Source organism: Papio anubis, chromosome 5 (genome assembly GCF_008728515.1).
Source record: "Papio anubis isolate 15944 chromosome 5, Panubis1.0, whole genome shotgun sequence".
NCBI classification, from domain to species: Eukaryota; Metazoa; Chordata; class Mammalia; order Primates; family Cercopithecidae; genus Papio; species Papio anubis.
The window spans coordinates 18,725,894-18,740,216 of record NC_044980.1 but is presented as its reverse complement, the minus strand read 5'-3'; the positions used below and the strand labels follow the sequence as shown (position 1 = coordinate 18,740,216).

At 35.9% G+C, this 14,323-nt stretch overlaps 2 protein-coding genes across 11 annotated transcripts in view; one reads left to right on the top strand and one right to left on the bottom strand.

Moving 5' to 3' along the window:
- Positions 1–14,323, top strand: part of CDH18 (cadherin 18) — a 1,104,333-nt gene that overhangs the window by 1,068,168 nt on the left and 21,842 nt on the right. For all 10 annotated transcript variants that reach the window (XM_017959458.3, XM_017959453.3, XM_021940114.2 and 7 more), the window contains one exon: positions 2,418–2,535. In XM_017959458.3, the coding sequence (XP_017814947.2) occupies positions 2,418–2,535 (118 nt within the window). The remainder of the gene's footprint in view (positions 1–2,417; positions 2,536–14,323) is intronic.
- On the bottom strand, positions 10,106–11,035 carry LOC116275022 (KHDC3-like protein). Its single transcript, XM_031666712.1, has one exon. It carries the CDS (start codon positions 10,974–10,976, stop codon positions 10,323–10,325), a length of 654 nt encoding a protein of 217 aa, XP_031522572.1. The 5' UTR covers positions 10,977–11,035; the 3' UTR covers positions 10,106–10,322.

The window sequence follows — 14,323 nt, the reverse complement described above, 5'->3', positions numbered from 1 at the left end:
ATAACTTCTAAAAATCATAAATATGTTAACTTCTCAAGTATTTTTTCTAAAGAAAGTCTAAAGTAACAATGAATGTAAATTCTATTACCTAACGAAAGAGACAAGGTGATTTGTAAAACAGAAAAATTGAACATACCAATACAGAGCACGGACCAAGCAAATATTACAGAATTTCAGACGAAGTCAGACTAACGTTCTAGGTTTTGGCAATATTTTTTTTTTCAGAAATATGATTAATAAAAATTTAAGCTTAGATACATTATCAGCAATTCTATAAGAGTTCCAGATGATTGGGACATTGTTAAACAAAACATGATAATCAAATCCTCATTTTTTATGTAGAGACCAGGAGTTTCTCTCTTAAAAGAACACAATTGTCATATGTGAGCTTTCTGTTCAATTTGCATTTAAAATCATCTGTAAAAAAGTGAAAGAGATGCCTTACAAACACAACAGAATATGAATGATATCAGAGTTTAACAGATATAGCAAGCTCATATTTGTAAAAATATTAAATAATTAAAATGATGTATATGCTAACTTTGAAATGAATAATAAAGAAAACAATAATCCCACAGCAGTGATAACAGAAACCATAAACTAGCTCAGTTAACTCACATGAAATGTTCTTCACCAACCTACTCCAAATTTCTAATATTGGATAAAAAGCAAACTTGCAACTATATCAGTATGTTATAAGGTATGGTGGAGAAAATAGGGTCACTCCCTGGAGAATCACTAAAATTCAAGAGCAAGGAGACAGGACATTTGTTTTATAAAAAAGGGGGTAAAGGTGAGGTAACATTATATATTTGTATGTATGGGAGGAAGTGATGGAGTATGTGATGCCTGCTTAAATACTTAACCCTTAAAAAACTTAAAATATTGACATTTTATTTCAATTTTATATTAAGTAACTAATGTGTAGCCATTGTAGGTATGTTCCTCAGATGAGGCAGCACTGGAATGGTCACAATGTATCTGATTATCCATCAATGTATCCCCCTACTCCAAGTGAAAACAAGGGGAAAAACAGTCTATCCAGAGACTAGTTGTACTTCAATGGAAAAAAGAAAACCATAAGATTTTCAGCTTATAAATAAATATAGAAGGAAATCGAGAAGGATAGAGACTTATTTGGAGATGGAGGCAGGGGTAAGGAGCACATAGTAACTTGCTAAACATGTGTCTTTCGAGCAGTGATGGAAAGGAGGTGAAAGAGTGAGCCCAGTAAATATAGTGAGGAAGCTGATCTCTTTTTATATCCTCAAGTACTTTCTTCACTGTCACTTCTTGAAAACATATGCTTTTCTGGTTTTACACTCACTTACCCCCACTTCTCGGTACTTTTATTTTCCTCCTCATCTTTCTGACAAACCAGTGGGCTCAGAACATAGAGAAAAATTTAGGTTTTAACTGTGATATCCTTTGGTGAATTACCTCCCTTGTAAAATATTGAACTGGTTGAAATTAAGTATAATATTCTAAGAAATGACATTAGTTTCTAAAATGGATACAATGTATGTCAGAAGGAGGAAATACTGTTTTCACAGCACTATCTTCTCTCTGTTTCTCGTTTTTCTAAGGAAAGGGTTGAATGAAGACACCTAAGCATTACGATAATAATTTTCAAAAGAGGAAAATATCTTTTTGTCTGTTTATTTTGATATTTATTTTTTAAGAGCAGACTGACCATACTTATTGAAATTCATGTTCTTCTCTTGGGCCACCATAAAATCTATCTTACTCTGCTTTTTAGTGTACATTAAGTCCAGATTCTAAATAATTGCCTTCTCCTGAGCATTAGAGAGGAGAAGTTATTCATAAATCACTGAGGGTCTTGTATTGCCTCTGCCATTATTTTAGAGATTTGGGGCACATCACCATCCTTCCAGGATTCAGGCTCCTCATCTGTAATATACAGGGACTAGATCATGATCTTAAAGGCTTCTTGAAAGAAATAATAAAACCAAGACTCCACTGTTCTTGCATTTACTGCTTAGACCAACATACACTGATCAACTGCTCTGAATCAACACTGGGTTGTTTATATTTGTGCAAACAATATTTTATGTCTCTTCCAACAGGTGTTCATGTGAAAACATTGCATCGAATTGACCCCACAGTACCATGGCTTATTAAGAAAAAAATAAAATCAATGTGTGTGCAATGCTAGAAAATAAAGTGTGATGAATGTTTAGAAATTATATACCATGTTTTTCCTAAAATCGAATGTAGGATAGAGCAATTTAATTCATCGATATATGACCTGAATTTGAAAAAAAAAAAAAAAAAAAAACTCAAGTTGGAAGAAAAGATCTTCTAAAAATATTTTTAAAAAGAAAGAATACAATGTAATTAACATCAAGAGAACAAGAAAAATTAAATTTATTGTTTACTGTTTGTCTTTTCTTTAGGTTATTCACACCATCAGTGCCACTGATAAAGATGATTTTGCCAATGGACCACGGTTTAACTTCTTTCTTGATGAACACCTGCCTGTAAATCCAAACTTCACTCTGAAGGACAATGAAGGTGAACATATATACACATATTTGTTTATCTATGTGGTTTCTGCTTTGACCTTATATGGAATAGGCTTTATTCTTATATACTCACAAACATCTTGCAAATCAGCATTCAAAGTCAGTTTGATGCTACTGTGTTATGATCTGTGAATAGCTTGTATTTAAAATTGAGCCATATGTACAAATAATTTTCATTGAATTTATTCAGAAGCATCTATTTAAACAAGAAATATACATGTAATATGCTCTTGGGCAAATTTTAAGAGAAATCTTAGCTGACAAACTTGTTTATGAGAGCTGCTGCTACTGCTTGGAGGTAGAAAATATTCAAATTAGGAAAAATGAAAAATATATCCTAGAGACAGTTACTAAAGGAAATGCAATGCTTGCAATCATCTTGTATGAGCAAGACTATCAAGATGTGCTGTACAAATTATATTTCCTCTTATTATGAACATTGTCCAAAATATGCATAGAAAGATATGCACAAGTATGCAGAGTATTTTGGAAATTTTTGAATCATTTTTATTTAGCCTTCTGTATTGTGTGGTTAAAAATAATCCTATAATTTAGTAACTACGGAAGTTCCTTCATTATTCAGATGTCCTCTTTGGTACATTTCTCAAGGTTCCATGTAAGACATTCTTCATACCTTAGGGAAACATTAAGCTATACGGTATGTCCAATTTTCTGATTAGGATCAACTTTTTCTTTCTCCAAACTATATATTTGATTATGTTTATCTGAATATGCTGCTATTTGGAATTTAACAGTTGCCTCAGAATGACATGAAGAAAACAGTGGCACATACGTTTTCAGTAAACATTGAATTCCCTCTCTCTTTACTTCCGGGAGAAGATTTTCAAATGGAGGTCACTAAATGACAACCTGCCAAAAGCATTTTTCCCATTTCCCCTAAACATCTTTAAATATAAAAAAGGATCAAAATGTGCACAAAGCCATAAGATTTATATGAACATTTAAAGCTTAATTGTCTCTCACATTTTAAGTGGCCCTAGGTCAGCTCTGCTTATGGGAATAAATATTTGTGCATGTTAGTGTATGACAAATTGCATTTAACTGACTATTGTACATTTACTTACATTAGAACAGGCTGTCTTATAATTCAAATATACTTAGTATGATTAAATATGTGAAACTCGTGAAAAAATCATATTTTTCCACATTTCAAAGAATTGTATAATTTGGCAGAGGTTATTTAATTTGCTTCCTTAGGAGATTGGGATCATATGTTGAGCCATGCACTTATGTTTCAGTTGCATTTTTTTTCTATTCCAATAAAAATTTTATGTTTTAAAATAATTTAAATTTGATAACATATTCGACTTAGATTTGAAGATATGTTCAATTCAACCTATTTAACCCACATAAATATAACTCTGAATGTACTTTAGAAAAACAGAATAATTTTGCTATTGTTGAATCCCACATTCTTTTTTTTTTTTTTTTTTTTTTCTTTTTTGAGAGGGAGTTTCACTCTTGTACCACGCCTGGCTAGTTTTGTTTTTGTTTTTGTTTGTTTGTTTTAATTATTATTTTTAGTAGAGACAGGGTTTCACCATGTTGGTCAGGCTGATCTCAAACTCCTGACCTCAGGTGATCCACCCTCCTTGGCCTCCCAAAGTGCTGGGAATACAGTCATGAGCCACCGTGCCTGGCCAAATCCCACATTCTTAATTAAAAGTTCTTCATATAAGATTATTATAGCTGGAGTTTGTGAATTAAATTATTTATTTATTTATTTATTTATTTATTTATTTATTTATTTATTTTTGAGATGGAGTTTCACTCTTGTTGCCCAGGCTGAAGTGTAATGGCGTGATCTTGGCTCACTGCAGGCTCCACCTCCCAGGTCCAAGTGATTCTCCTTCCTCAGCCTCCCAAGTAGCTGGGATTACAGGCGCCCACCACCACGGTGGGCCAATTTTTTGTATTTTTTAGTAGAGACAGGGTTTCACCATGTTGGCCAGGTTGGTCTTGAACTCCTGACCCCAGGTGATCCTCCTGCCTCGACCTCCCAAAGTGCTGGGATTACAGGTGTGAGTCACCATACCTGGCCACTAATTACTTATTGTATTTGAAATGTCTTAAGTAAGTGATTTGACAACATTACTAGTGTCAGAACTCACATATAGGTTTTCTCCTAAAAAATATATACGTGCTTTTAAAAGAGTTTGTGTGCACACTTTTTAATATTTAACTATGCAAATGAAGTTTACATCAGCTACACCAGCTTCAGTGTGAGAAGTCTGTGGATGGTTGTCTAGTGGTAAAGGTGTTTAAAATTTTTTAAAGAATATTTTTACAATTTTTGAGTATTGAAATTATAAATAACAGGAATAATTTCTCTCAGATAGAAAAAAACAGCAATTGTTTTGGATGGAAATATTAACACATAGCTGAAAACGTGTACTTGATTTAACAGTCTTGGCTATCCTCCATAAATTCAGCCCCTAAACCTCCTGAGTCTCAGTTTTTAAGTCCATTTTCCATGATTACAATCACTGACTTAGTACCCTTGGGAGAATTAATAATACCATATATAAATATATTAGAATCAAATGGTCTTGCCTCCACAGACAAAGCAATTATAGATAATAATGTATAAAGATGAAATTAAAAATAAAATAGCCCTACCAAACTGTATACATACATGCATATACACATGCTTACGTATATACATTTACTCATGTACTCTGGAGATCAACAAAAATGAAAATACAATGGAGTAAGAGTCAGAAAATACAATGGAATAAAAGTCAGAAAATGCTGGACTGCAAGGTCTTGTGTGCTTGCGCTTTGTGTTATGTAAGTTAATTGACATTCACATGCCTATCGAACATAAAAAAAATAGCTAGAAGAAAATTTATCATGTTCTGTGCCTATGTGAGTTAACTGACATTTACAAGCCCCCAGAAAATAAAGAAATAAATCTAGAAAAAAATTATTACTTTCTGTGCCCAATTCTCACATGAAAGTCCATACTGAGGGAAACAACAGAAATCAGACATAGCCCCCAAACCAGGATGAGCGATCAGGAAGCCACTGGTTTAGTGACATCTCCCAAATTGCTATATGGCAAAAAGCAAGGGCACAGAGATTTTTCAAAAAAAGAGAGAGAAAGAGATGCATATTGTTGTTCATGATAAGCCTGAGAACCAAAAATTTAGAAGATAGTGAATGAATTGAGAAAGAAATCAGAAAAATGAATTTACTCTGACTAATGAAAAATGCATAAATGATGACAAAACACTTTGTAATTTCAAAATACAGAAATAAATTAATAACATATTTACAAAAAGATAAAAAATTGGTTAGACAAAATGAGGCAAATAAATAAATTTAAAGAAAATATGTATAAAAATAATTAGGAAATTCATTTTGAAATAAAATTATAGTTTTGGCATATATAGAGAACTATGCAGAACCACATACAGATATGTGGAAATTTAATGATATATATGTAGCTATACATATATGTTCAGAAATTTTCATTTTAATTATATATATGCACACATATGTATATATAGCACATATATTACATATATATATAATTATAGCTATTGAACAACTAGAAACTTCATAGAATTTTATAAATATTTAGTACAATTGAAATCTATAGTTGGGAAAGATGCACATCAAATTCAAAAGAGTGATCAAGTTTAGGTAGAAAAGAAGTGAGATCAGATGGAAAGCAAAGACTGTAAGTGTAATGTCTTATGTCTTAAGAGATCTGAAACAGATGTGGCATAATAATGTGTTTCAAATCTAAGTGGTAATATTTTCTTTTAATTTCTACATGAGGGACAGAGTTCACTAAAACAAGTTTAGCATGTTTCCAGGCACAAAATTGGAGCTCACATATTCATTCAAGCAGCGTGCGTGTAAACACTCTTCCTGTAGGTTTCTATGGCAAGTGATGATCTCATTACAGGTGTAGTCAGGACCTACCTCTTGCTCTCAAATGGAACTGAAATGGAACAAAGAATAAACATGCTGCTTAACCGGCTTGTAAGAGATGTGTCTGTCCTGGAATGGGGAATTAGGATTAGTTCCTAAAGACGGAGATAGATAACCTGACAACTGAATGATGAATGAAGCTTAACAAGAAAAGAGGGAATGGCTAAAATTCATAGGCAGGAAGTTTATCTAGCCTAAAGGCCCTAAGGTATGGGGAAGAGTAGCAGAGTGAACTTAACGGACTGGCTAAAGTTCCATATAAAGTCAACATAGGTATTGAAAGTGGAAATTAAAGTTAGAGTTAGCTAGAGAGGCAATCTATAGCCAGCTTGGTTTCTTAGTCTGTGAGAAGTCAATCTCCATTTTTGTTTCTTTAAAAAAAATCAATCATAATTTCAATGGAAAATATGGAAACTAACTTTTTAACAGGAGTGATGTAGTATGATTTCTAAAGGAATATTTTGGTTGATATGTAGATAATGGATTGTGAGCAGAGAAGTACAGTGGTGTCAATCGTCTTTATTGTAACTATTGTAAAATACCTTAAGACTCTGGAACAGTTTCCCTTTGTGAACAATAATACCAGAACTTCTTCGATCTTTAATTCTTCTCCTCAGGATATTCATGCTAGGGCAAAATTTCTCATGAAACTCTTGCATTTCTTCATGTCTTGCCAGCAGACGCATTAATTTTTTATTTTCTTCCAGACTATCTCTTCTGCAAAGTTTATATAACAATCAGCCTTAGAAGATACAGTGTCTTCCTTAGGTTCAAAAGACTTATTTATTTGATGTATAGTATTAACAAGGATAATGATACTCTCTGATACAGAGATTGGGCATTTTTTTTTACAATTCGTTATCAAAGATCCAGGCTCCGTAAATTTAAGATTCCTTAGCTGAGGCACAAACCCACTGCGTGCTCCACAGCACCTGGGGCCTCCACCTCACTCCTCTACACCTTAAGGTACAAGGAAACAAATCTGAAGGAGAGGTTATGCTCCTTGCTGTGATACAAGTAACAAAATCCTTTGTTTTTGACTCAGGAGGCTTGTGTTTTCTTCAGGCGTCTATAACATTGCATCAGGCTAACTGACTAGCATGTAAGTAGGTACCATCTCAGCTCAGCTCACATGCTTTATATTTCTTGACACTTTATGGAAGTAACTCCTACTAGTAACTATTGTAAAAACACCTATGTGCTTATTATACCTTCTTAATGTATGCATTCTAAGTTCATACCAGAGAATACGTTAGCAGTATTTATGCCTAGAATCACATAAGTTAGCTAATTTCCTCATACTAAGGAGATCTTCGCCCATCTATACTCTGATGAAATTCTCCTATTTAATATCTAAATATGCTTTGCTAAATAACTAAATGTAACACGATGTTCCATGTTTTTGTCAGATCTTTCCCATTCCCGTGGGATCTTTCCTGATATACGTTCTAACCCTCTTGAATTTGGAATCTGATAATTCACCTGAACATTGCAGAACAAACATCTTCTTTAATGTTCCATCATATTTATTTTAAAAGTTTCTTTATTTTTGGACCTAGTTTTTATTACTCACTGTGACATGTGCTGGGAATATATTGGTGGAAATGCTAGCATGGAGCTAATGAACTGCTTAAGGAAACAAAAGTCCTATGAGAACAAATACATCCATTCAAAGAAAATCAGCTTTGGTTGATATCCATTTGGTTATTTGATAGACATGTAAATCTCTAGTGAAATTCTTTATTTTTAACATTCTCTTTAGCTTTTTATCTTAATGAGTTTATAATCATTGTCAGCCTTTCTAACATCTAGAACAAATGCCAGTTTTTTGTGTGTTTGCCTTTTTTTTTTTTTTTTTTTTGTCCTGGTGGGGGTAGGGGAAAGGGGAGACAGGACTGGGACACATGGTCTTATTTCTTAATATATCTAGAATTTTTTTGATTGAATGACACATGTTTTGTGCTGTTATAGTGGAACACCTGAAACTGAGAATTTGTATACAATAAAAATTTATTTCTCACAGTTCTGGAGGCTGGGAAGTCCAAGATCATTTGTTGTCTGTAAGCGCCTGGTCTCTGCTTCCAAGATGACACCTTTGGACAGAAGGAACACTTTTCTTTCTTTCTTTCTTTCTTTTTTTGAGACAGTGATCCACCTGCCTTGGCCTCCCAAAGTGCTGGGATTACAGGCGTGAGCCACCACGCCATGCCGGGAGCACTTTTCTTTATTAGCAAGACAGTGGAAGAGAAAAAAATCTCACTCCTGAAAACCTGTGTTTGTTTGTTTGTTTTGAGATGGAGTCTCACTCTGTTGTCCAGGCTGGAATGCAATGGCGCAGTCTTAGCTCACTGCAACCTCTGCCTCCCAGGTTCAAGTGATTCTTCTGCCTCAGCCTCCCAAGTATCTGGGACTACAGGCGCTTTCCACCACACCTGGCTAATTTTTGTATTTTTAGTGGAGACAGAGTTTCACCATGTTGGCCAGACTGGTCTCGAACTCCTGATCAAGTGATCTGCCCATCTTGGCCTCCCAGAATCCTGGAATTACAGGCATGAGTCCATGTGCCCAGCCTGAAAACCGTTTTTACTGTGGCATTAATTCCTTCATGGAACTGGAACTCTCAGGACCTAAATACCGCCCATTAGGCCCCACCTCCCAACATTATTGTGTGAGTGACTAAGATTCCAACACATGAATTTTGGACAGGACAAAAACATTCAAGCTATAGTACTAACAGAAGATCAAATAATAATATATTTCTCCAGAGAGTATTCACCATTTCTCTGGTAAGCAATTAGAGAGGATTATATTCACTTTAATCCACTCGGAGTCTGAACTGAGTCACGGCCGATTTGCAGTTTTGTTTAGGTTCAGTTTGTCTCTGATTTGTGTCTGTTTCCAGAGGATGACCCTCCAGGGCTCTAAACTGAGAGCCTCCTTGTGCACTCGCAGTGGTCCTTAGCTATAATCACTGTTTAACACCAAGATATAACAAAAAATCCTTTCTTTGTCTTCCAGGGCTTTTCAGCTTAGAGTTGTAGTTGTAGCATTCTGTTAAACTTCCAATTTAACTTTCAATTTAAATTTTGAACATAACGAATGTCTTTAGGGAAAATCAGCCATGTCCCTCAATTTCCAAATTAATTGCAGATTCAGGAAACTTCCAAAAGCTCCCCTAGTTTCTCTGTCCCCAGCTTAGAATTCCAGCCTTTTGTTAGTTCCTAATGTAAGTAAATACCTGTAGAAGAAAGGATGTTTTGCAACCAACAGTTTTCATCTCCACAGTTTTTCCTTCTCTAGAATATTAACTCCTCTACTTGTCTCGCTTCAGCAGCTTTCTGATGCCTGTAAATGGAGATATTCTTTCCTTCCTTCCTTCCTCCCTTCTTCCCTTCCTCCCTTCCTCCCATCCTCCCTTCCTCCTTTCCTCCCTTCCTTCCTTCTTCCTTCTTCCTTTTTCCTTCTTCCTTCTTTCTTTCTTTCTTTCTTTTTTTTTTTTTTTTTTTTTCCACTTTGCAATTATTTATTAGAACTCAGGTTTGTGTTTGCAGCCATTCAACAGAAGGGGTTAAAAACAACAACAACAACAACAATCCACATCATCCACCCTTACCCCAGCTTCGGGGGCTGAAGTAGGGGGCGGCTTCCAGTTTGCAATTCTTTATTAGAACTCAAGTTTGTGTTTGCAACCATTCAACAGAAGGGGTAAAACAAAAAATCTACATCATCCTCCTCCCAACCGCAGCTTCTGGGCGAAGTACGGGCTTTCACTTTAACCCCTGACTGGCTCTGGCTCCAGGGCCCGAGAAGCCTTCATAATCTGGTAACTGGGGCCCGGGCATCCTCGCGAAACCGCTGGGTCACTGCCTTGCTGGCAGCTTCGGGGGATCGCTGGGTCCCCGACTGGTTGGCAGCCTCGAGAGACTGCTGGGTCCCGGTCTCCCGCACCTCCTCCGGAGAACCCTGTGTCCCGACCTCCCGGACCTCCACCGAACGCTGGGTCCCGGCCTCCCGGACCTCCACCGAACGCTGGGTCCCGGCCTCCCGGACTTCTGTTGAAGACAGCTGGGTCTCGGCCTTCTTAGTGGCGACATCCTGGGCGAGGGCCTTTCCTGAGCCTTTCGCCTGGAGCTGTCGGTGATAGTCAGCCAAGTTCATGATCATCTTGATTGTGTCCTCCTGGTAAGAAGGCCTCCCAAATACCAAGATCTCAGCCTCGCCGTTAGGGTCCAACCGATTCACATGAATCAAGATTTGGGACATACCCTGGACGTGCGGGATGCGTTCTCGGTCCCTGCCGAAGATCTTTTCCACCAGCCAAACCTCAAGGCGAACTACCTTGGGATTCTTCAGGAACTCAGAGTGGAACCAGGAGAACCGCTTAGGAAGGTGACCAAGCACCTCGACTGGCATTGCTTTTGGCTGCATCAGTTGCACGAGCGTCGGAAACCGCCTGGGAGTGTCCATGCTGCGCCTGGTCCGGCAGGAGACAAGACCACCACAGCAAACCCAAAGGCCAAGCTGGAGCTAGGCCTTTCTTTCTTTCTTTCTTTTTTTTTTTCTTGACAGTTTCGCTCTTGTTGCCCAGGCTGGAGTGCAATGGCGCGATCTCGGCTTTCCACAACCTCAGCCTCCTGGGTTCAAGCGATTCTCATCCTACCGAGTAGCTGGGATTACAGGCATGCGCCACCATGCCCGGCTAATTTTGTATTTTTAGTAGAGACGGGTTTTCTCCACGTTGATCAGGCTGGTCTCAATCTCCCGACCTCAGGTGATCTGCCCTCCTCAGCCTCCCAAAGTTCTGGGATTACAGGTGTGAGCCACTGCACCCAGCTGAGATTTTCTTGGTATTTTAAGCTTCTCTCTTTGTTTTTAGTGGGAGAATTGGTCGATCAAAAACTGCATATTTTACTTAGACCTACATTTTATACATGAAGAACCATTTAGGAAAAGTTTCATTAAGTAATTGGGCATAAACGGAGCTTCAGAGAAAGGATACTGTTCAATGATAGTCTAATCATCATGAAGATGATTGCTGCCTTGATATTCCCTTAGATGCTACAGATATTTGTTCTTTCAAATTTAATTAAAGTTGGGTTAGAACCCCATCTTATGTACGGAGCAAATTCAAGTTTCTTTCCAAAATTTCTGAGGATTAGTCACCATTTCAACCAATATTCTCTGTTTCTCAGGCACTTGTTACCTCTGTTACTTTTACATGCCTGCTATGTATCCTCCCTTCCGAAGGAATTATGTTCTCACAGTACAAACTATTACTGAAAGTTGGAGTGTACAGACTGCAGGGAAAGGAAAGGCCAGCTTAGTAGCCATCTGAAAAAGAATATCAGGTGACAGAAATTATAGCCTAAGAATTGATTTCCAACTCATTCTCTCTTCCAAAACTTAACTAGGATAACATGGACAGCTAAATAAACTTGACCTGTGGATGGATCCCCAAAATCACCTCCAAGGCAAAGAGACCTTGAGATTAACAAGAAGATATTTAGATGCTGGCTCAATTCTACCTACTATCCCTTACTATGTTGGAGGAATCTCTGGGAATCAGAGCTCAAAATGCCTTTCTTAGAGAAAGATCAGAGGACACGGCAGGGGTCAAGTTAGTTGAAGGACAGAGGCAGTTATTGTGAATTAGGACATATTAAAACATGATTATATATCTAAGTGAGACTTTTTGGGCTAACATGAAAATACTGTCAATTTTAAAAAGTCTGGTAAGGTGATACAATTGAAATGAACACTATTACAAACTGCATCAGTGAGCAGAAACTTCAAAAGGGGAAGCAAATAGAATATTTCAGAGTGAGACTCTAGAAACAGCTTGCTACTGTTTGAAACCTGGCTTCTCTACTAATTATAGGTGAAACTATGGCCACGACATTATGTTCAGGGTATCTCTGTTTTTTCTTTTGTAAAATGGAGATATATAAGCAATTATTATTTTATCGGTGTAAATAGAGATGAAACTATAAAGAATTTGAAACCACACGTGAAATGCAATGAGTCATAATGGGCACATAGAAGGTAACTAAAACATAAATAAATGGATAGAAAAACAATAATGGAATAACTAAAGAAATTATCCTGAGTGAAGAAACATATAGATTTAAGAGTGAAAATCTTCTAACTTGACAGATGATGAAATAATGTTACAAATTTCCACACAGTGAATTTAAATTGTAAAGGTACTAAATAGTGTCAAAATACTCATTTGTAAAATTAGAAGTGAACAGCCAATTGATCTACTTTTAGTGATATTGGAAAGAAAGATCTACAATAAAAGAATCCTTTTCTATCTAAGATAGCACTCATGTGACAATTAAGCAGTGATATTTCAAAATACTGAATGTTACAGAAAACAACAACTGTATTATTTATAATAAAATTCATTTGGCAAAAAGTTACAATAAGGGATTTTTCAATATTGACTATGTAACTGTTGGAGCTATTACAGCCAAATGAAAATGAGAAGAAATAAGAACAAATATTTTTCAAAGGTGAAGTGTAAAATAAACTTTATCTAAACTAATATGATTAAACATTTACCAGAAACAATGAAGTGTTGAATATAATCACATATAAAAGCAATGATAAATTGATAGAAAATATAGTATTTCTTATGAAATGTCTATTAAATGCACTTTGCATATTGTCAATATGAATATATTCACTTATTGGACTTAATTCAAAATGAAGACAAACACTTTACAAACACACACACACGCACACACACACACACCCTGATTCCCTCGAGTTGACATTTGAAGCTATCTGTCCAGCATATACCACTCTAGCCTCACATCAAATTATTATTCATCACCACTCTTCCTTATGTTTCTTGGAAAGAATGCCTTTCCTCTTAAGAGAAATTCTGTAGACAGTTCTTAACATTGTTTTTCTTCTGCTAGTTAATTTTTCCAGTGTTATATACTGTCTGCTGGGAATACAGCGGTTTTTTAAACTGCCTGATTCAAGGAATTCAAAGACACAGGACCTGCTTTCAAGAGGCTTGCTGTCTAGTTGGGGAAATGAGGATGATATGAAATGTAATTTGCAATGGATGGAGGTGAAATGTGAGCTACTTTAGAGAGATCACTACAAACTGTATTGTTAAAAGTGGTGGAACATGGTTTGACTTTAAGGATAGAGTTTGTTCCACCAGGGAGGTGAATCCGAGATTACTTTTCAGTAAGTGGTGGATTAAAACAACATAGAGATGACAGAATGCAGCATCAATTTCTTGGTTGGAAAAATCTAGAGAGGGAAATGTAGCAAAGCAGAGACTCAGTGGCATTTTAATTGACTCATGAGAACATACTAATGACTAAGCACTGTGCTTTATTCTGTACTCCAATATAAGATACTCTGGCATTCATTCTTTAGTTGCTTTGGTACCAAATTGTGGTGGCTAGAAAAAATTGTGCCAATAAATCTTCCGTATTTATCTGGAAAGTTATGTCTCCCAATTTATTAAACTATTAAACATTGATTCAGAGAATAATCAAGTGAAGGGTTTTTCTTTTATAATATATATTATAAAATACATAATTTTGCTTTATATTGACCTTATTTTTATCATTAATTAATATGTTGGTAATAACATAACTATATTTAAAATTTTAAAACCAGAGTTCAAAGATAATTTTTAAGTTAGAGCATTTGAAGTTGTATTTTCTAAAACAACAAAAAAGTATGAAATGTTTTCTGATTAAAATGTAGTTGTTTTCTTACTATCACCTTCTCTTTACATTGTGATGTCAACTTTTAATTGTAATATCAAGTAATTTCATTGTATA

Excerpts from the sequence above, each read along its gene's own strand:
- LOC116275022 (XM_031666712.1), bottom strand. The coding sequence starts at position 10,976 with ATGGACACTCCCAGGCGGTTTCCGACGCTCGTGCAACTGATGCAGCCA.